Raw genomic sequence first — 23,378 nt, forward strand, 5'->3', positions numbered from 1 at the left:
GAGTAAAGCCTCAATTCTTAACTTCATGAACTCCAGGAGATGCTACAATGAGAGTCTGCTGCATGTTGATATGAGTGCAAGAAATTAATTCTGCATACGTCTCAGCTGAATGCAAGCAAATTACAATGAAGTCATCACCGTCACGACATTTTTTCATCCTCTGTTAAATCAAACATGTAATTTGTGGTTATTCGTATTATTTAAAATGTTTTACATATAGCTATATGAGCCACGGTACACCGTAATTAAATTATTAAAAGTAGAAAACCTATTATGTTAAAAAAACCAGATACATTTCAGGTGTCATAACTGACAGGCCAGTTCCTGTTTAATTCCTGATTGAAAACACCACAACGCTGCATACAACCATACACTCTGTCACTGGGACCTTAAACTTTTCTCCTTAACAGATGTTGGGTGCTGAAAAAAAAGAGGTACTGGTTACAGATTATTAAAATGAGTCCTTATGTTTTTAAAATAACTGCATCAGCATCGTATCATATGAATAGCTAAATCAACTAAGGAAGGCATAGAAAAAAAACGGGCCATGTAAATAAAAAAAGCGAAGCTCCAAACATACAGGAAGTGTTAAAGAAAAGCTGCTCGGCTAAAGCCAGGCACTATGTTCTCATGGCAACTGAAACCCGTCTCCTTGGAAACTAATCTCGGGGCATTTGAACAATGCAGCTCTGGCCTTTAATCTCTCCAGACACTGGGAACCATTATACTAGCCTCTGGCAAGCCCAAACCACTGACTCAATAGAGAGAGAGGACACAGAGGCAGAGAGACAGACAAGAGGCAGAGGGAGGAAGAGGAGGGTGGGTGTGGTGGGGTTCAGCTGCACCAGTTTGAACGTGCCAAGTCTATTGGCCATCTAAATCTGCCTCCCCTGAGGCCACAGCAAACATTACCCCCTCCCTCCCTCCTAAATTATTATGGCCTCGAAATAGATGGCCTCTTTCCCTCGCATATTTAAAAGGCAAAGGAAGTAGAGAGAGAGGGACGAACGGTGGGGATAAGCAGAGGCTCGGGATAATGCCATGTCAATTGCTTTGCAAGAGGAAGCTCAAGCATAATGTCACAGTGCTGTTATGGTTCTCAGTGACTATTCAAGAGTTCAACATGGAACGGCTTTCATAAATAAAGCATTGCTCAAAATCAATGAGTCTATTATGATCCTGAAAAAAAAGGAAAGCCAAGATTATTTATTGCAAATCCAGCTGTTGATGGAGAATGAGGTGAACTTTGCAGGCATGCAGGGACTATTCACTATGATTTCATCCAGACAGTCACTTTTACAAAAGCTCAATTATACTCTAAGCCTGCAAAAAGAGGCTTACGATCCTTGTTAGTATAAGCAACAGTCATGCAGTTTATTTAACATAACAGGGTTTTTTTCTGAAGGTAAAGAAACTATGCCGCCCACCAGAAAGAGGTTGTCCTTGGACTGTGCCCAAGTTGTGCCCAGCTTGCTCAAAGTAATAGGAAAATGTGGAGATTTCTTTAAAGTAAGGCTACACTGACTATTTGTCTTAACCATCTATGGAGCAGTTGTACTAAGGTCCAAAATCATCCTGGACAGAACAATTTTGAGCCATTGATAAAGGTCCTGCCTGCCAGGGCTACTCAATTATAGCAAAACTCTTAATGACATTCATTTTTGTCCAGTACTGACAATATGGTTATTTAATACAAATATTCACATACACTGGAAAAATGGTAGATTTGCTCAATTTAAAAAAGGAAGAACGATAAAACTCTTTTTATTAAGTGAATTTTCAGTAACTCTGACTGCAGCTCAAATGAATAAACTAAATGAATGAATGTGACCTGAATTAAAGTAGCCACAGCCTGGCAACGAGCAAATGGGGACTATATGAAAGAGCAAAAATGAAGGAAAAGAACATGCTGCATGGGAAAACGTGTGAATTACAGAAAAACTTTGTTTTTATCATCGGTGGAAACCACAATTGACTTTTAAATGAAAATTCAATTCCATTAATTTGCCTATAATATAATCAGTAACCCGACATGACACAAAAAATATACGACTTTCTCTCTATCTGGTTATGATCTAGTCAACTTGCAGTGTTTCGAATGCGTACTAAGATTCTCTGCAAACTGCCTGAGCATCATCATCAGCAAGTGTTAAGTAAATATAATGAATTCAGCTTAATTCAAAACCAAAACTCAGTCTGTAGTGCTCAGCTGTTAATTGACACAAGACATTTTTATGATCACATGAAACAAAAAACTCAGTGTAGCTATTATACCTCAAGTCTTAATGTTTTATTTTCTACAAACAGGGCCAAACATAGCCACATCAAGTCAAAACCCCTTATTTTCTGTAATATACAGTGCTGTTGTTGTACTATAATGGATGCTTATACTAAACATAACCTAAGTTCAAACAATGAGGTCAGCATATGTGCAAGTAATCCCTGTGAGCCAAAAGCTCAGCCTTCCTATTGCTTTAAAACTGACGTTTTTTTCTACTGTTGGCTCTGTATGATGTCATTAGGAGTTAAGCTATATGTTTTACAGTCATCACCGGCACTCAGCTCTGGATGCGAGCACAGAAGCCCCTCCTACTGCTGTTCAAACTTTCTTTTTGTGGCTTTTGGGGTGATACTTATGTAAAGCTTGTCGTCTCAAACTAAGCACTAAAGGACTTTTATACATACATTTATACAGCGCTTTTTACGTTTCCACACACCCCGATGGATTAATTAGGGTCCAGTATCCAGGATTATACTGTCAACCTTTCTCTTAGAAGATGACCTGCTCTACCTCCTGAGTGTAAAAAGAATAAATACATGGTGCTGGAAATGAGCAGAATAGGTCCCCTTTCAGATATTTAGCCACTGTTTTTGAAGGCACTAAAACTTTAGATTTTAATTCCCTAAATAAATATAAACCTCTATCTTGCATCAGAGGTAGGCAAGGTTAATGACAGTGTGACTCATAAGGTTCAATGTTTTTTGCTGACTAAGCTGAATTAAAGATAGATATATTTTAGTACGAGGTGCTCCTATAGAACTTATGTGGTGTAGGGACAGCAACTGGTCTACTGCAATTCTTACAAATTTAAACATCTTTTTATGTATTTGTTGCTCAAAGTTGTGTTTCAAAAATGATAAAATTACATAAAGAAACTAAATAAAAAGGCCTGCAGGTAAACACCAATTATATTTAAAGAGATGCATATATAACTAACTATTAATCCTAAATAGTGTAGCATAATAACACCATTCAAGGTCACCATCACAGAGAGATGGGTTTCCAGCACACCTGTTTAGCCACACAGGTGTCTCCAGTTATTGTGGCTGATTAGGCCTGTGCTCAGGTTGAAGCTAATGGCAAAGCGTCGTGAACCAAAATAAATGGGTGTGTCCTGCGATGTTACATTTCCATTGTGTTATAGCCAACATCAGGTAATGGAGGTGCTTTTTAAACAATCCTTTCCTGTTCACAGATTTGTGAACTATAGATGTGGGAAAAGCATCGAAAGCTAGTTTGTGATGCACTTCTCAAGGCTGAAGCTCAATCTAAACAAAGTCTTTTTTTTCTGTATTTCATCCTTTCATAGCTTTGCTTTTTTCAAATTGGGGTCAATTTCCCCTTGGATTTAACCAGAAAAAGCAATGTGAACTGAGTTTTTATTGTGCCGTTTATGATGCCGCTGATATGTGGTGCTGTGCTCAAAAAGCCAGTGTTTCAGGCTGGCATAAGTAGCATATTTGTGTGTGGAAATTGAGCCGAAAACAGACTGAAATCGTTCCAACTGGTGGTGTACAACTTAAGAGGCTGTAAATGTTTTAGTTTCACCAGCCCAAAGAAGTGCGACTCAACTCAGGAGTGTAACAAAGATGTCAATCAAGCGCAGTCCTCAGAAGGTGTCTGATTGGGAAAGGGAAGTGAAAACGACGCTTAGTCTAAAGTTCATCCTGCTAGAAGAATTATATGCAAGTTATTGAGGGTAGAGTTCTTTTTCTTTTTTTCCTTTTTCATAGAAATGCACAGCACCTTGCTTTAAGTCTGGGTGTGGTTTGATAGATGTTATCTAACATTTCCTTCCAGCAGCAGACATAATCCTTTTGTTTGCTGTGTCAGAAGCCTTAAGTCACCACGGGTGTGATTTTTTTTAAGTTCTGCAAAGTTAAAAGTTGAAAATGAAGTTGGCTGTAACACCTTAAACTTCAAATGACTCCTTCAGAGGTTTGATTTTTACTCGGTTAAAACTTTTTATTGGAGTAAGAAAGGGTATATGTGATATAAGGAAACTGATAAAGAACCAGGGAAACTTTTTTTTTTTTTTTCCCCCCTAAACCTTTATCTGACCATAAAGTGAAGTTTAACAGAGCTTCAACTCTGTTAAACTGTATTTTACTAAAGAAAAATTAAAGTAGATTTCGACTACAGTAATTTCAACTGAGTTGGCACGATGCTGTCTAAGTACTGCACATCTGTAGACTGTTTAAATGCTCTTTAAAAAGCTCACATAACAGCTGAGGTAAATAAGGAAAGGTAAGCCGTGAAATCGCATAATATCAGACATGGATGGGATGTCTACTTTTCCCCTCAGCTAATTTCTCCAAACACCAACAGCTGATAGTTTCACTCCAGTCAGCTGTTTTTAAAAACAAACTTTAACGTGTGTCTACAAGAAAGCAGCTGAGGTTAAAACGACGAGAAAATAACACACTAATGTCCAAATTAAACGCTTGCTGTTTGGATACACGCAAACACTGATTTAGAGTACCTAACGCTGTTTTAAAACTGGGTGTAATTATAGGACGGCTACTAATTTCTGTTAAAGTTAACTGCGGCGCTGTGCCTGTGTGTCGAGGCTGGTATGAAAGTCGACAGCGCTGTTAGTTATTCAAATCCTTTGGCTGAAAGTTGAAATGTGTAGCCTCCTTTCTTACACTTGCTAATGCGGCTAGCTGGCTTTGTTGTATTAGCTGGGTAACCTTCTGGTAAGTGATAGCGTTAAAAAGAAATATGGGGGATAATTTGCCAAGCAGACAGACGCTGCATCCCAGTCATAAACAGAGGGTAGCTTTCCGCTCGCAAGGTTAAAGGGAGGAGTCCCTGAAACCTGCTAACTATCGGTAACCTTTCTCTGCTACTTACCATATGTCTAACTAATAATCGCTGGCTAATTAGCTAACGGTAGCATTAGAGCGTTGAGCTAGCTGTGCGGCGCTAGCCCCCTTTATGCTAGCTAGCGCTAGCACTTTCCTTTCATCTCCTCCCCCGGTCCCGAAATTAGGTTATAATCTGTAATTTCTAAATGCACAATCACAAAAGCCGCAAGCTTCGCGGGGACGCACAACGTAACTCCTCAATAATGTCAAAACGGACATCGAAATCTCACCTTAATTAGCGATTAAATAGCCTTGTTGCTGCTGTCAATCCCGGAATAGGTTTATTCCCCCGTTTTAATCCATCAGAAACGCTCACAATTCCCATCCACAATGTAGCTGTGCCATCTGCTAAAACATCGTAATCCGGATCATCACCACGACGACTTCGAGCCCACGTCCCGTTGTCTGCTATTTGTGTATTTTTTTTTTTTCTTAGTTTATGTCTGTTTTTTCCCCTTAACAGAGCAGGGTGTCCCTTTCCCCTTTCTTTGTTCTGTAATCCAGTAAAATTGAAACTCATTCGCCTCCTGCTAATCCCAGCCCAACTCAACAACAGCATCTATTGGCTGCAATTTACATACAGGATTAACGGAGCAACCTCTGGAAAAACCCTCAGGGAGCAAAATGTACACGGAAAGGAGAATGTCCTTAAAAATATAATAATAATAGTGAAACGCGCATATATTTTATTTAGACTGTGGCTATGTAAATCACCGTCTGCCACTTGACAGCAACTTCACACATTACTTTGTGCTTTAAGAAATCCTTCATAGACTGCGTGTAGGTGCTTTGATGCGATAGCTGCGCAGTATCCAAATTATTTTTAGGATTAGGATCTGTCCAAAGTGGATCTACAGCAGCTACATGGATCTTGTGGCCATGGAAGTTATGCCATAGCTGCAGTGATTGCCCAAAATAGCTCATGTCTGTTTGATATAGGGTAAAGTTCAGATCCTAGCGAAGAGGTGCTTTTCTTTTTAACATTTCCATGCAGGTGTGGAAATATATGGATAGTTAAAAATAAGGGAAAAAAAGTTTCTAGTTTCTGACAAAATGTTTTAACCAGAATTAAAATTTAGTGCCCAAACCTCAATATGTAAAGTTTTTCTGCTTCTCTAGCTCCACTGTGATCTGCATATGTAATATATTGTAGAAGTTGAACTGAATTTTTACACTATAATCCCAGTCTTGGCCATCTGTTATGTAAACGTGTGTGAATGTTTAATTAGTCTTTAAAAAGTCAGAGTTTTACTATGACCTTTTAACAGCTGTCCTAAGGTCGTTGGCTTCACTTTAGCTTTAGAATTGATTTTTAAAATTTGAACTCTTATTTTTGAATTGCTCCACGGTCTGAGACATCAATATCACTCTGATTTGCCAGTAAGCTAAGACCCCTCGGGTCAGCAGGATCAGGTTATTTCCCGAGTCACAACAAATAGTAATGAAACCAGTTTTAGGTTTTATGCCTTACAAAGTCTTGTTAGGTGCACTGGACCATTAGCAGTTTAAAAGTAGAAACACGCCTGTTTAGCCATTAACTGTTAGTCTATAGTTGCTGGTTTTAAATGTGATTGTTCCCAATTTCTGCTTGTTTTCATTTTTGTTTTAATTTCATTGGACTACTGATGATCTTACTTCATTTTATTTCTACTGCATTTATTAATGTTATGTTTTTTTTTTTACACTAATTTATTTGTTTTATGGGTAATATTATTTACATCCAGCTTTTTATCTGGTTTTACTAAAAAAAAAAAAAAAAAAGGATCGTGCTAGAATGTCTGTTATAGCTCATGCTTTGAAACATGCTATCTAAATAGCTGCACTATATTTAATGTAAAGAAAAAAGGAACCAGGTAAATCCAAGTGTAACTTTTTACTTGGTTCCTTCTTTTTTAAAACACACAATAAATTGATTGGTTACTTTATTATATTAAATATAGTTCATATAGCTTTATTAATATTTAATGTAATAAATGGTGAAACTTATAGGTTTACTTGTTTTTGTTTGATGCACTGGTTACTTTATTACATTAGACATCAGCACGCACTCGTTTAACTTGTCCAACCGTCTTAATACCAAGTTTGGTTATAGGTGCCCCGTGAACTAACATTAGCTTGACACCTCCGTCTGTGAGGAAAAGGGAACATTTCTTATAAAAGTACTCGTACAATTTCAATTTTAATCATAAGTTATTTGCATATAATCCATTGCAATCTCACTAGTTTCAGTTACTTTTCCTCTTAACTGCTGTGTTCAACTCTATTTCACCAAGAGCAAAAATTACATCTGTGCCTCATCTATGCTGTGCTTTTACAAATAAGTCACTTCTTACTTATTCAAAATGTCACCTGCATAAACAATCAGCCCTCTAGCAGAAACTGGGACATGTGGATAAGCCCTGACATTTGCCAAGGCCAACAAATAAAACTGATATATCTGGAGGCTAGAAATCCAGAGATTGTAAATAAGCGTGCAGCGTCTGGATGTCTCATCTCCAGCATGAGGCAACTTTTCCCTCACGAAGGATTTATTGCCATCTTTTCTGGCTGATATCACTGCGTTTTAATAATGACAAATATTTAGCCATGTACATCATGGTTGTTGGCTGAATCTCCTAAACCGCCAAGCCCCTAAATCTGACACCACTGCTTTAAACCAGCTCTGCAGAAATATTCCGATCTGCTGCGCTTGGTCTTAAAAACAAACATGCTGAAAGTCGCATAAGCATGAAAGGGTGTGAAATAAAACACCAGCAGCCCTTGCCCACATTGTTAATATTTAATGACTCAATCTCCAAAACCATCGCAGCAATACTCCAAAGGGTATGAACCCTCTAGCTGTAAAGGCCATGTACAATATCCAGTGGAAAATTCAGGTTTTATTTGAGCTGACCAGTGCCTGCCCTGCATGTGTTCTCAGGGGACACTACTCAAGCCTTTCTGCAAACCCCCACCCCACCTCTGTGTAGTGTCTCCTGTGAAGCAATAGCAACCTGTGACCAACTACAAACAGGATCCCCCCTTAGTTCAGTTTGACAAATGGATAAAAACAATATTTGGAAGACTTAAGAGTATAAATGTTAGAGGCAAATGAAATCCGGATGATTTCGATCCAGGGAAGGATGAGCGTAACTTCCCACATCTGTTGTTTGGGTTTTAGCTCCCGGGAAAGCCCTTCAGCAGACTTCAGAAAGGGTCAGTAAAGAAATCCAGGGCCATTACAATGGGCTCACACTGTATTTTGTACCATATATAGTAAATTAACACAAAGCCACTGATCAGAGAAAGAGATGTATTGATGTGCGGTCAGACAGTTTTAGACAATGGAAAAAGTCTGAAATGGTTCACTGTATTTGTTCTACAAATGTCCTGCAACGTCTCCCAGGTTCAGTCTTCAGTCTGAACAATGAGTCCACTGATGTGTAAATGGCTGAAAAGCTTAACAAACACCTTAAGGGAGGATTGGTAGTAACATCATCACCATCAGTCCTGGAACAGATGACGCTCTTCATGTGTGTTGGCGAGGGAGCGCGGGGTCTTCCAAGACAGGAAGAGGTTGATTTTGTATTTTATCCTTGGACCAGAAATGACCGTTAAAAGAGCTCCAGTCAACATTTAAGCGGCCACACTGAACCTAACTTTGTGCTCATCGTGCTTCTACCAGTATACGTACATTAAGGCGCTTTGGGACCAAATGGTTCTGAGGAGCTACCTGAGAACTTCATAACTTCAAGGGCATGTTTGTTTGCTGCAAACAGAAATGTTGACCAGGCAGGCGGTGGCCGTAGAGGAATAGAAATTATGCCACTGTTCAGTAAAGCACGTCCTTCACTGTGCTTTTCCTTTGTACTGTTATCATGGTGACTGCTCATATTAAACATGGCCAAGCTTTCAAACGCTCAGGTCAACATCCATCCTCGTCCACTTATCCAATTCAGAATTTGAACAGTGGATTCAATCCCAGAGCAGGCCTGCACACCTGCTGTTCAAATATGTTTGTAGGGGGCAGCCAATCAGAAGACAACTGTTGTAATGGGGGAGGGGCTAAAACATCTTGTTTCAGAGGATGAACTGAAGGGCAGTATCTGATCAATAAGGAGTACTCTGAACTGTAAAGCTACTCTAGTGGAGTATAAAAATAAAAATATGGATCAAGAAAACTTAAAAAAGTCCAAACGTGTCTTCAGACTGCATTTAAGCATAACGAAAGCACCGGTGCTTGACAGCACTGTGCTGGATGAGTACATACTCGGTCTGCAGACAGGACAGCATTGCTTTGTACTATTCTTCCACCTTATGTCATCTTCTCCTATATTCCAACAAACTGTTGCTTTTGTATTTGTTCAGTGTTCATGTTCCTTTTAAAAACACAAAGTTGAAAAGTGACTGTAAAAACTGGTTATTTTCACAAAGTTTGTAGCAGAGATGCTATTATTATAGTGTAATGTCTTAGTTACTATGGCGAGTGCCCTGAGATGACTTGTTTTGATCTGGTGCAGTGTAACTAAAAGTGAGTTCAAATGATTCTGGATTAAGGGAAATGTTTGCTACCAATCCTCATCAGATATCAAGCAAGGTGAGACACGAGTCAAACTTCCTTTAAAATAAAAAGAAAATCAGGCCATCAGCTCATGTACAGCAGACAGGATTATTACAAAGCCAAGGAGCAAAATAAAAGTAATAAATAAAACAAAGCGACTGAGACCCAGTTTTTCTTCTCGTCGTCCATCAGTCTTTTTGCTTTCTTTGTCAAAATTCAGCACGGTCATTCAGACTTCAGCGAACGACAAAACTTCAACTTGTAGCTTCAAATTTTCTAACTAATGTAAAGCATCAAAAGTTGCTGCACTGCCAGTTCTCAGCAGTTGTTGAGCTGATAATCTCTTCACGTCCATACCTCTTTCTTTTTCTTATTTTTTTCCTGTTTAAAGTACTTTTAAGTGGTCTTCATGATTGGCTAATAGGTGCTTTCTGTAACAACACATATATTCACTTGAGACAGAGATTCGCTGTTTTGGTATTAATTGTAAACTGAAATGTTTCAGGCGTCCACCGCAGCATCGGGAGACACGTCGGACCAAACTTTGTCGTTTCAGGTGTACTTCAGCACGTCCCAGTTCACTCGGGGTCACGTCAGCGTCTCACTCTCATCGCATCTGCTCATATCAGTGTTGTTCCTAGGGAAGAAAACGTAAAGCATGTCTTCCTTAAAATGTATTATTCTTATTATTAAATCAATGACTAAAAAAAGCAAAACGAAAGAATACCAACATCTTGAGCGCTGTGTGACTCCTGGTGGTGAATTCCATTAGCCGAATTTGCACCGTGGACCTGGAAAAACAGTCAGAAATGATCATTTTAGGCCTGATTGGACATTAGAAGACCTGTTCAGGTGACCTTGGTTTTAACATCTTTAACAGTCTTAATAGCTACCATTTGTAGGAGATTGATGGGATTTGGTACCAGAAACGTTCTGGTTCTGGCTGCATGCATGCAGTCTAGGTGGGGGTCAAAAGCGTGATTGCATTTGCTGCCTGGAGAGGGCTTTCTGTGGAGTGTTTGCACGCACTCACTTTGTTTGTCTGGGTTTATTCACCAAACACAAACTAGCTGTAGTATGGATATGTGAATGTGTGGTTGCATGTTTCTCCGTCTGGTTTTTAAAAAAAATTTTTACCGGGCTTTTTTCTGGATGCTTCCGCATGGCCTGGACCAGCTGGTCGACTTGTTGGTTGTGCTCTAAGGCGTTCCTCAGGGCGTCCTCAGTGCTGAGCAGCCGTTGGCGCAGACGGGTCACCTCCGAGTCCAGAGCCGAGGGGTCTAGCATCGAGTACCGCCGGTGGTCAGGGGAGGATCGTTCCCGACCCTGAAAGAACCGCACAGGCTAACTGGTAAATCATCCAAACTGTATTAGGTTTATGGGTTCTGTATATATTTATTTTGTTTTTAAACCCACTTCAAGTACTTTGTAGTGAAACAAGTGCAAAGAACAGGCTTTTATTACCCATTTTATATACTTTACATGATTTACATCATGTAGTTTACATGAAACTTTATACATGTATTTAAATCGTTAAAATCTGTTACTCTAATGTAGATAAAGTCATAATAAAATGAATCGATAATACTCAAAGTCATACCAATCTATTCTTTAAATAGCTCTATTATTATCACTTTAACCTTCTGAGCAATCTATTGACTTTGAAGGAGAGGTCAGAGGTCAAATGTGACATATTGTAGACAGCACTCTTTGGACATGACATAAGTCAGATCGAGATCAAGATGAAATCTAGATTAGGTCCTAAATCAATTCATTAGTGGGTGAGAAAATTATTTTCCAGGAAATTATTATAAAAATTCAGTTTGACAAATTCTACGGGCAAATTCAGAAATGAGGCTAAAATTGACTTTTTGTGGTGAACGTACACATGTAAGCATGACTGTTACCTTATTTAAGATTCCCAAATGCTTTCATGTATTTGATAAACAAAAGTGCACAATATGCCTGTCCTATAAAAAAATGTTAAAAATGAAAAAGTTATTTTCTTTTCTTATAATTATAACTTTTCTTTGGAAGGAAAAGCCTTTTTAGCAGGTGCCATAAATGTTTAAAACATATTTGTAACTGAATTTAACTGCAGGAAAAAACCCAAACAGCACAAAGTTTAAAAAATGTTTGCTTTTACAAAATAAAATAATAGCATGTTTGCTAGTTAAAAACAGCTGTAATACTTTCTGTTGCCCTTGAGAAGGGTGATCAATTTGTGAAAACAGTCCTTGTGTTATAAGTTCAGTTTTGAACACGAAATCTCAGGCAGGCAAGTGACCGTATTTCAGTGCAAATTACCAAAATATTTCTTTACCTGACAGAAAGTCTGGTGTCTTTATAGAGACGAGCTGCTGAGAATTCTTTTAAATGAAAGATTAAACCTTCACAGTGTTAAACGATCTTTCCAGGGAAAGTTGAGCATGCCAATTTCAGTATGAAAGCTGGTTACATCCAGAAATAATGCTGTAAAATCATTCATGTGAGATAATGAAATGGGAATAAACTAAACATACTAACAAAGCAAACTTCTCCTCAGCATCATTGTGAACCCAAAACTGTCTTTACAGCAGACCAACATGGACTGAAAAGCACCTGAGAATCTAGGGTATGTTCACGAGGGCTGTGACCAAAATCTCATATCCCGATATAAAACATTGCTCATCCTGATTTGCATAGTACAGTTTTCTGGTCCGTGCCAGAATTTTCATAACCAAACCATGTCCATGCTACAGAGTCAGCCCCTCGTTTAGGAATAAGGTCCTCGATTTGTTTTGACTGGTCCTTCTGTTTGGATCTACCTGGTTCTGCCTGATCTTCACTGGCCATGCTGGTATTCTCTGTGCCTGCATCCACGTGGTGACTGTAAGCACCATTTATAGTTACTTCATGCATTCATTTGAGGTAATTTGCTTGATGCATATTCTGAAATTTGATGTTTGAGAATAATGTAGTTTGTTATCATTTCAGTTTATTTTGAAAAACCTCAACAGGATCTTCAGCTTTATTGTGAAAGGTTTATGTAGAAAATAAACAAGCGGAGCCACATGCGGGGTTTACCGTCGTTGTTGCTAACGAACCGATGCGTAAAAACAGTCGCTTGTCCGTGTGGTTATTTTAAATATAAGAGAAAGAGACAATTTTGAGAAATTAATATTAATATAGCCACTACAGTGACCATCAAAACGATGAAAAAATATTGCCGTGAACAGTTTATTTATTGACATCACGAAAGAAACGATAGCGTGATATGAAACGATAGATGTTTTCATATCATCATCCGATGTATATCGTCATATCGAACAGCGCTAGTTCACACTGTATACACTGATAAAATTCTTTATTAGAAAACTAGAAATCAGCTAGTTTTTTGTCAGTAAATTATCATCCAGATTATCTTTAGTTAGCTTTTCAACCAATGTGTATATTTCATATGCTAAAAGAAATGTGTGCTTCATAGTTGGCACCACTGAACCTGTGAAAACATGTATAATCCCTCAAATCACAGGCCAGGCTTGACAAGGTGCTGATGCTCCTGTATTTCTAAATTTAATTTTAGAAAACATTTTTTTAACATTAATTTAAATAGCAAAAAAGAAAAGCCTCAAAATGTGGGACCGACATGTGGTGCAGTGTTGTCCAGTCATTCCACGGTGCTTTGTTCTCACCAGTAAAAGCAGTTTTTCTCGCAGCATCTTGATGTCATCCTGAAGTTTCTGCTCCTTGACCTTCCACTCAGCCTTGTGGACCTCTCTGCTCAGGTCTTTGTCCATATCCCGGGAATGACGATGTGATTCCAGGAGTAACACCCTCAGCTCATTCAGACTCCTGTGATTTAAAGAAAAAACACACCGACAGAGGGGAAAAGTTGCTTTGTGTCTGTGTTTCTGGTTTCCTGACCTGCAGAAATGCAGTAAGAACTGGACTCCTCAGAGGTGGTAAAAGCACCACAGTTCCCCTGTCAAGGATTATATGAATCACTCTGTTTGCTCAGACCTTGCTCAAAGATCATTATTATCCAAAAGCATTCACAATATGTGAATTTGTCAGGCAGACAGGCCGGTGGGAATAGCGTAGGCGGCACTGCTCCTGCTACTTACCCCAAGTATACATCATCTTAAGTACACTGGCTGTTTGCCGACATACTTGCATCAGTAAACCACGTTTACACTGGGGAACAGTTTTCTGTGCCTTTGCACTGCATGCTAGCCAAAGGTTTTAGCAACTTTAACATGTTTCCTGCACTCGTGGAAATATTTCATCTCAACATAACAGTGTTATTTTCATCTTTCTAAGAAGCGCTCCGGGTGTTTTCTCTGTAAGAACATCTTTTCCGTCTGGTCTAATCGATACGTTAACAGATTATGTGCTGTGATGTAACGTGAGTCTGTTGCTAAGATGTGTGGCAGGTTTATGAGGTGAGAGATACAACATTATATCAAAAGTCTGCTCAAAGCCCGTTTTAAAGTGAGTGGAAGCAGGGCTGTGGAATTAATCACATTTTATTTTCAATTACAATTTTGGCCTCCAGTGATCATTAAAACAATTCCAAAACGATTACCGCGCCGCATTTCGCTTCACCGCGGCGCTGCAACCCCCTTTTTTCCCCAAATTCTACCAAGCTGTGACAGACGTAGTTCAGTTTATTTTTTAAATAAGTTAAATCCTAATTAACATACAAAGACATCTACTTATAAAGGAAAACTTTTTAAAGAGTTAATTAAATCAAAATTTTAATAAAGTCCATCCTTGATCTGAATATTGACCAAAATAATTAGAATTTTTCCCATTAAGTAAAAAGTTAATTTCATGAAAAGTTGCTTGAATTTTTCATTATTAAAGGAAAGTCCCCCATGATTACTGACAGTACACCTCAGTCACCACAACCTGCAGCTCATGCATGATTCATGACTCCTATTCTGTGATATTCTGTGTGGTATTTGAGGGATTAATTTTATCAGTTTCCTCAGATTAAAACATTTTTCTTGTTTTTTTTAATTAATTTTTTTGAGTCAGCGAACTAGTTATGTGTCCTGTACAAGTATAAACTCACTGGCCACTTCAGTGTGATGCATTTAGGCATGTAGACATGGTGACTTTGACCCAGGTGGGCTGGTCTGAGTACTTCAGAAACTGCTGATCTACTACTCGACTACCAACTCAAGGGTTTACACAGAATCCGTGAAGTGAGCAGCAGTTCTCTGGGTGAAAATGCTTTGTTGATATTAGAGCTCAAAGGAAAATGGCCTGACTGCCTGCAGGTGATGGGCAGGCAACAGTAACTCAAATAACCACTTGTCACAATCAAGTCATGCAGAAGAGCTTCTCTGAACACATCGCGCTTTAAACCTTGAAGCAGATGAGCTACAGCTGCAGAGGACCACACTGGGTCCCACTCCAGCCTGCTAATTTTGCACAGGCTCACTAAAATTAGCAAAGCGCCACCTGGTCTGTTCTGAGTTTTGATTTCTGCTGTGACATTCATATCCGTCCTGCATGCTACCATCAGGTTGCTGATGTTGGTATGACGGAGTAGACGATATTTTCGCCACATTCTTTGGGTCCCTACTGTTGCTGATCATGTCATTTCCTTCATGACCTTACCGATTACCCCTTTAATGCACCAGGCACCATGCCCCAAACCTCAAATCATCTCAAACTGCTTTCTTAAACTTGACACTAAGTTCACTGGGATGTGGTGGAAAGAAAGACTTGTATCATGAATGTGCAGCCAACAAATCTGCAGCAGCTTTGTGATGCTGTCATGAACTGAAAGTCTCTGAGCAATGTTTCCAGCACCTTGTTGAATCTGTGACATGAACAATTAAAGGACGTCTGAAGGCAAAAGATCCAACCTGGTGCTAGAAAGGTGTTCCTAAAGAAGTGGCAGGCGAGTGTATGTCACACACTGAAATAGCAGCTTTATCATTGAGGACCCTAATGTATACCCAACTCTAATTAATTAGTGCGGTGGTTCACTAACATCATAATCATGAATAATGTAGGGACTGCATAATGTCAGAATAATGGAAAACAACTTTTTCAACAGCGCTGCAGAAAAACGCATTTTCTGAACGGCTTAATGAACAAAGGAGCGACCCTGCGCCTCTGCAACGATGCACTGACTGCCTTTTACACTTGGGTGGTTAAATAATGACCATATTAAGCAGAGTGGGGTTTTTTTTGGACAGTGTGCACTAAAGGACTTGGATGTTTTGTAACTCTACCAGACTCTTCAGTATAGAGAGGTGGCCATCTGGCAGGTCTTTGTTGGAGATGAAACCTCAGCCAGCTGCTCTCAGTGACTTCAGGCACCACTTTAAAGGAGGTGCGGGGCGGCCGTATGTGCTGGCACAAAGTCAGATATTTTCATAAAGCTTCTGACGGATGCCCGAGCAGTCATCCATCACTTTAGAGCTGCGTCCGTGTTTCTGCTTTATCACTGGGTCGAATGATGGGGGGAGGCGAGTGGCTCCAGCAGATCCCGGGAACAACATCAGACATCTCTGTCCAGACATCTCTGTCCAGAAGAGCGCAGTCCTGGGAACAGCTAAGATACTGCGCAGGACCCTCAAGCTCCCAGGCCTCTGGTAGAGGACCCGAGCTTGAAGGATAAACCGCCCGCAGGGGCGTGCTGGGTGTTTAGTTGCTATAAAGGACGATGCATTTTAACATAGTTCCAATATGGATTATGAAACAGGTTATAGCTATTGCTGATTTCCAACCTATGTCCCTTGTTGGGCTTCTACATTTGCAAACCACAAACAAAAACTACAACATTAAATTACATAAAATACCACAGAAACTTCTTTGTCTTCTCTAGAAAATGGAGAAAATACATAATAAATCACAATATCTTTGTATCAGAGTAACAGCAAGAACAACCGGATGAATAGCTGCAAAAGAAAATGGAGCAGCGCTTCGAAGTCAAGCAATAAAATCAGTGATGGTGTCTGCATGTATAATACTACGGTGTCATCCTTCGCCGCTGTTATTGAGAAAGTGCTGAGGCAGAATGTCAAATCAATACCGTCTCCGTGTCAAATTACCTCTCTTTCTTCAGCAGCTCCTGGCTGATGCTCACCAGCTGCCCAGAGGCATCATGGGATTTCTTGGTCATGGACTCCAGCTCCGCCTCCACGCGCGTCTTCTCCTTGGCCAGGGCTTCGGCTCTCTTCTCCCCGCTGCGAACTTTGCCCTCCAGCGCTGAAAACAAATCGATAGTTTGCAACACTAGTTATTAATAACTTTAACACAGCTGTGCTAATCAGAACTGTGATTATAAAGAACTTACTACTTTCATTTAATGTTGTAAATGCATTTTAAATCAGATCAGGTGATCACATTTGGGAAGGATTATTTCTGACAAATTTCTATATGCTCACTTTTAATTCTATGCCTGCAACGAGCTTCAAAAGAGGCACGTTTACCTCTATTTCATCAGCTCTTCTTTTAACGCTGCTCTTTTATAACTCTGAAGCTTTTTTCCACTTTTGTTCAGTGCAACTCATTCAGCTCAACAGTATTTTTTTTATTTCAATATATAGTAGGTTCTCAGTAGTTGCCATTATGGTGATCAGTTGAATGAAGGTTTATTTCTGTGAGACGTTTAATGACACTGGGAGGGAGTCTGAAATCCTGATATCGAGGCTCGTGTCATACTCTCTTTAGGTGAAATAAAAAACTCTGAATCACCATAAACCAGTTTTCTCCATCAGGTAAGTAGTTTCACAGTCTTTTTTGGGAAATTCAGATTTTGGGAAACCCAACTTTTTGGGTGTAGCCTTGGCAGCGAATGAGCTGCCCTCCCTGCTTTGCTCACAGCTGTTGGATAAAAACAAGATGAAAATGCGTTTTATAGTTGAATGTTGAATTTGCAAAAGCTAGAGTCGAAAAACATGCGTTAATCGTCTCAATATAGGGGTGATGGATAAAGATGTTTCAGTTTAGAAGGTGACGAATGTTGTTCTTAAAATGTTTATAAGCCCACGCAGTCCATTTCAAATAATGCTGCTCTTGAGATGTCTGCCATTTTTATTCATCTCTGAAACACCCCACGTTTTTCTCCAATGATGCCAAGCGAATAAGATAACGATGCAGGCATTATTATTAATTCAATTCAATCCAGTTTTATTCACAAAGAGCCAAATCAAGAGGATCAAGGCGCTTTGTATTGTAAGGTAAAGACCCCACAATAATAGTGTTTTAGATATTTCAGATCTCTCGCTGCTGATGTCTACCATTCATTTCCCCTTACCATCTTCAAAAATCAATTTATATTTCATTCTTTAAATCTGGAAACAAGTAAAGAAGGGGGTGTTAATATTTAATCTAAACTTTGTGCAGTTTTTGTTTTTCTGAAAATTCTTACAGATCAGGGTCATCACCGATGACCTCAGAGTTTTAAAAAAAGAATAAAAAGAGACGAATACAACGATCCTTCACTTCGAGTTTCAGATTTTTCTTTTCTCGTTTTAAATTATTTACATTCATTCTTCAAAGTGTGTCAATTTGATTATCTGAAGTACATAAAGCGTGTGTTTGGGTGCTTTTGATGTGATGAAACTTATCAAAAGATTTCTGGGTGACGATCAAAGAGTGTAACGGTGAAGAACACGTTCCCCCGCGCGATGAACTCGGCGTGACTGTCGGAAAATAAAGCCTCCAGTCGCTGCACAAACATGCATATTTATTTATTTATTGAGAGAGAGCTGATAAGTTCTCAGTTTAAAACCTAAACTTGAAGGAAATGCTGCAGGCAAATATCAAGCTTCGCCTCTCTTTATCCTGAAATGAAACACCTGTACGTGAAAGACACGATGCCTCCACAGAAACTCAATATTTCAGGATATCTTGTCACGAAAGCGCTGAAAGAACAAAGACATCGACGAGCTCGGAAAAGGGCGCTGCGCGCTTGTTTACCTCCGATTTGTGATTTGAGGGCTTCGACCTGGGAAGTGAGAGTAGAGACTTCTTTTTCCCTTTTCAGCAGCTTCTCCATTGTTTCTGCAGAAAAACAACATAACAGCCATGAGACGCCTCACTCACAGAACGTGCCGATGATCCAAATAAGTGCAGTGATTTGTGACTGGAGTGCCACAACGTTTTCCACAGTTTTGTGTTACTTCCTTCTTTGTCACTTGGCAGGATACAGTGAAATCCTATGAAGTTAGTGGACAGACGTCCTTGTGTACCAGAGGAGCTGCGATTTTCTTGAGCTTTTTGGCCATTACACGCTTAAGTGAGATTTATTTAACAAGACTGAGGCTTGTGAGGCCTTTATTTATAGACTGTGACTCAGGAAATCTATTTTATTTCATAAAGACATACGCATAATGAGTACTGGTCAGTATTTAGCACCTCGGAATACATTATAATCTCATATATAGAAAATTTTAACTTGACATACTTTTGACCAGTTTAGGGAACTGATTTGCTTTCTACTTTTTTTTTTTTTTCTTTCTTAAGCTTGATTCCACTTTTATTATAAATATAAGGCCCTTTTGTAACCACTAGCTGTTTAGCTTAGCTTAGCACAAACAGTGGAAATAGCTAGCCTGGCTCGCTTCAGCAGAGCAACAAAATCCACATCTCAGCTTTGCTTGTATGTGGAAATGACTGTCTGGTGTTTGTGTTTTCATGTGTTCCCAAAATAATGAGGAAAAATTGTATCTGAATGACAAAAACTACCAGAGCCTGCTGAGTAGCTGATGCTTAACTCCCAGGAATGTGTCGGACTAGTCAAAAAACATAAAGGTGTTTTTATGTTGACAAAAATTACGAGATTAAAAGTGAATTAGTGGTGAAAAGCAGATGGAAATCGGCAGAAATCGCTCTATACAATATTATTTTTACAACACATTCTCAGGAGCAGCGGCATCATTCCTAAAATGTTGAGCTCTTTCTTTAAAGTAGTTACGTCCCTTTTTTTTTCTGCCAAGCTTTTAAATTTCTTGTATCTCTCGAGTGCAAACATGGGTAATATGATGAAAACAATGGGAAGTAACACTCTGGGAATTACTGGGAAGTAAGAACAAGGAGCAAACAGCACAAACATGATTACACTAAGAAAACAGATCAGCTGAAGTGTGAGTGATTGGTGTGCTTTTTTAATGAATCTGTAGTCCGGATTAAGATAAACACAAACATACCTTCTATGTTCTGTTTTAGCTTCATCTTCTCATCTGAAATTTCATTATCTTCTATCACCTGAAAGAGGAGAAAGTGTCAGGTGTTGAACTTGTATCTAAACACTGCAGGTGCCTCTTTCTCCTCAGCCACTCACATTAGCATCATTAGATGTGAAGCGCTCTGCCTGGATGGCCTGGAGCTGGTTGGCCGTCACCCTCAGCTTCTCCTCGAGTTTCTGGATCTCTTCTTGGCTCGCCTCCTGAGCTTTCTGCAGAGCCTGGTAGTCCGTCATCTGCTTCTCTGACAGCTCCAGCCTCTCCCTCAGCTCCTCCGCTCTTTTGTTCTGCTCCATCTGAAGCGTCTCCATATCTGCCAGCCTCTGCTCCGCCTTCTGTAGCTTATCCGTAGCTGCCTCCAGCGCGTGCTTTCCACTTTTGGCTTCCAATTCAGCCCTCCATGTCTGGTTGCCTTCAGCCAGCTGGTCTTTGGCCTCCTGCAGACGAGTGCAGAGGTCCTCTCGTTCCTTTGTCAGGATGGCAGCTTCAATTTTATGTTTGGCCTTGAGGTTCTCCACCTCTAGCTGGTGCTCCATCTTCAGGCTTTCCAGTGTGGCCCTCAGCTCCTGGGTGTCCTGCTCTTGACCTTCTGTAGCGGTATGACTACTGCTCAGTGTTGCCTTTAGTTCCTCCAAGGATCGCTGGTGGTCACTGACTAAAGTGTCAAATTTAGCCTGCAAGAGAAAGTGAGAAAGATCGCTGTTTTAGGTCATACTTGCTGTATTTGTGAAACGAATCATTTCAAATCATCTAGTACCCATTCAGGGGATAATGCAACCCAAAGATTTAACATGCATGCTTTAAAAAATTTGAACAGTTTAAATCTAATCTCATTGTGTGCGATTGTGTCTGGTTGTGCAGAAAGCTTGGTGCAGGATCTGCAGTGCTGCAGATGCTCACTGGTATGTTATGGTGAAGAGAGCTGAGTATGAAGGCAAACCTGTGGATTTATGAGACACTAAATTGCCAAATGTTTTGATTGAATTCAGGTGTTCTAACCACGCCCATGGCCACAGGTGTATAAAATCAAACACCTTGGCGTTCACAAACATTTGTGAAAGACTGGGTCGCTCTCATGAGCTCAGTGAGCATGCCACTGTGACAGGATGGCACCTGTGCATGTCCAGTTGTGAAATTTCATCGCTACTAAATATTCCACAGTCAACTGTTAGTGGTATTATAATGAAGTGGAAGTGATTAGGAACGACAAAAACTCAGCCACAAAGTGGTAGGCTAAATAAAATCACAGAGTGGGTCAGTAGATGCTGAGGTGAAGAGCACTCAGAGGTCATCGACTTTCTGCAGAGTCAATCACTACAGACCTCCAAACTTCATGTGACCTTCAGATTAGCTCAACAACAGTGTGTAGGGAGCCTCATCGAATGGGTTTCCATGGCCGATGCAGCTGTGTAAAGCATGCTACCACTGGACTCTAGAGAAGCGGAGACGTGCTCTCTGGAGTGACGAATCACGCTTCTCTGTCTAGCAATCTGATGAATGAGTGTAGGTTTGGTGGTTGCCAGGAGAGCAATACTTGTCTGACTGCAGTGTAAAGTTTGGTGTAGGAGGGATTATGGTGTGGGGTTGGTTTTCAGCAGCTGGACTCAGTCCCTTCAATCCAGTGAAAGGAACTCTCAATGCTTCAGGATACCAGGACATTTTAATGATTTCATGTGCCCAACTTTGTGGGAACAGTTTGGGACGGTCACGTTCCTGTTCCAACGGGACCGTGCAGTTTCGCGCAAACAAGGTCCTTAAAGACATGGATGAGCAAGTTTAGTGTAGAAGACCTTGACTGGCCTGCACAGAGTCCCGACCTCAACCTGATAGAAAACCTTTGGGACTAACTAGAGCAAAGACTGTGAGCCAGGTCTTCTCATTCAACATCAGTATCTGAGCTCACAAATGTGCTTCTGGAAGAATGGTCAGATCTTCCCATAAACACACTAAACCTTGTGGAAAACCTTCCCAGAAGCTTTTATAACTGTAAAGGGTGGGCCGGATTAAGAATGGGATGTCATATTTTCATGAAGGCAGACAAGCAAATACTTTTGGCAACATAGTCCATGTTTCAGTTTGTGGTCATACTTTACCTACGACCACAAAATGTCTTTTCACACCACTTCAAATGCCGGTTTGACTTTCAAGACTTGGTTTTAGGGTTGAAGTTAGAGTTAGGTTAGGTTTAGGTTAGGCTGGAAAGTTTGAACTGGGTGGGATGTACGGAGAATGAGATGAGTGAAGAAGGGATGGACAGAGAGAGACTTCTCAAATTATTAGTAGGAAGAAATTTTGATTAAATGTAACATTCTTGTTAAAGCCACCGTGATTTACCTTTTTCTTTTTGTAAATCCTTTGAAATTTTGTAAGCAAAACTGAATCCCCCTCTAAATGAAGGATTCCTGCAAACACATAACTGCACTGACATGACCACACTGCTCTGGCTGACTTGAAGACAGTTATAAAAAACAGAGCAGGGTACCTTCCAGGTGTCCATCATTTCCACGTTTTCCTTTGTGGCCTGTTGAACTTTCTGTTTCATCTCATTGATCTCCACGTTCTGTTTCTCCACGACAGCCTTCAGTGAGTCGACCTCCTGCTGGCTTGCGGCTAAGGCAGTCTCGTACTTCTCTCTGAGCTCGCTGCTCTCCTTGTAGTGCTCCCGGCCCGCTGACAGCAGCTGCTCGCGCAGCAGGAGGGTCTCTGGCTGGGCGTCGGACCCCTGGGTCGCATCGACACGGTCAGCTTTCTGCCAGCTTGCGTCAGCCCCTTTGAGCTGGACCTGGAGATTCTCGATCTCGGCTCTCCTGAGGCTGAGCTCCTCCTCCAGCTGCATGATGCGGCTCTTCTCCTCAACTGTAGTTTGCTGATGAGAAAGAAAGCAACAACCCAGCACTGCTTTTGAAAGTTTTTTTTCTAAGGAGAAACATGTTCTTTCTATAGAGTAATCGTATTTACTACAACAGGTGGAAGACCCTGCAACAGACTGTCATTCCAAAGAAACAAAGGTGACGTGACGAAGAGCGGAAATCAGCCCATAAGAAAAGGAAAACGGAGAAATCTGTGCAGGTCCTGGAGATGACCAAGTGCATTGCAGAGGATTTACAGTACAACCAAGTGACATAAAGTATGTGGACAGCAACAGATTGTTCAACAGTTTGGCTCCCAGTGAAGATGATACAATGACTCTCACAGTTTTTTTCCTCATTGGTATTTTTGGAAAAGTTAAAACACATAACTGCAAACAAAGTTTGGTTGTGTGCATACAGGGTGTAATTTGTTGGGATTTACTGCTGCTAAAACGTGCAGCCAGGCAGAATTATGTCCTAACTAATTCACCATTAAATCAAAAACCATATCTGATTTCAGTCTGGCTTATTTCGCTTTTGGTCTCAACTCTTTGGATAGCGCTGGACCACGTCCAGTGTGGCTGCAAGTTTTGAAATGCTCTGCTCTAACCACTCGGACCGGTGCACATGCTGTACGTGCCGGAT

General features: G+C 40.2%; 2 protein-coding genes and 1 long non-coding RNA gene across 7 annotated transcripts in view; 1 reads left to right on the forward strand and 2 right to left on the reverse strand.

Annotated features, from left to right (window-relative positions):
* The window catches only part of gtf2ird1 (GTF2I repeat domain containing 1), a 42,279-nt gene extending 36,492 nt beyond the window's left edge, over nucleotides 1–5,787 (reverse strand). The window contains exon 1 of one of the 3 annotated variants that reach the window (XM_005458241.4): nucleotides 5,382–5,787. The gene's annotated coding sequence lies outside the window, so the exon portion shown is untranslated. The remainder of the gene's footprint in view (nucleotides 1–5,381) is intronic. The other 2 variants (XM_005458240.4, XM_005458239.4) reach the window with 2 other exon arrangements.
* On the forward strand, nucleotides 964–23,247 carry LOC109203874 (uncharacterized). Its single transcript, XR_003221972.1, has 2 exons — nucleotides 964–3,435; nucleotides 22,851–23,247. It is a non-coding gene; the product is annotated as an uncharacterized LOC109203874 (long non-coding RNA).
* clip2 (CAP-GLY domain containing linker protein 2) overlaps nucleotides 7,917–23,378 on the reverse strand; it is a 50,958-nt gene continuing 35,496 nt past the window's right edge. For all 3 annotated transcript variants that reach the window (XM_005458242.4, XM_013276470.3, XM_005458243.4), the window contains 9 exons: nucleotides 22,367–22,750; nucleotides 19,983–20,558; nucleotides 19,849–19,906; nucleotides 18,620–18,703; nucleotides 16,747–16,903; nucleotides 13,366–13,525; nucleotides 10,829–11,017; nucleotides 10,423–10,482; nucleotides 7,917–10,328 (listed from right to left, as the gene is read on the reverse strand). In XM_005458242.4, the coding sequence (XP_005458299.1) occupies nucleotides 10,317–10,328; nucleotides 10,423–10,482; nucleotides 10,829–11,017; nucleotides 13,366–13,525; nucleotides 16,747–16,903; nucleotides 18,620–18,703; nucleotides 19,849–19,906; nucleotides 19,983–20,558; nucleotides 22,367–22,750 (1,680 nt within the window). In that variant the 3' untranslated portion in view covers nucleotides 7,917–10,316. The remainder of the gene's footprint in view (nucleotides 10,329–10,422; nucleotides 10,483–10,828; nucleotides 11,018–13,365; nucleotides 13,526–16,746; nucleotides 16,904–18,619; nucleotides 18,704–19,848; nucleotides 19,907–19,982; nucleotides 20,559–22,366; nucleotides 22,751–23,378) is intronic.

Source organism: Oreochromis niloticus, linkage group LG10 (genome assembly GCF_001858045.2).
Source record: "Oreochromis niloticus isolate F11D_XX linkage group LG10, O_niloticus_UMD_NMBU, whole genome shotgun sequence".
Taxonomy (NCBI): Eukaryota; Metazoa; Chordata; class Actinopteri; order Cichliformes; family Cichlidae; genus Oreochromis; species Oreochromis niloticus.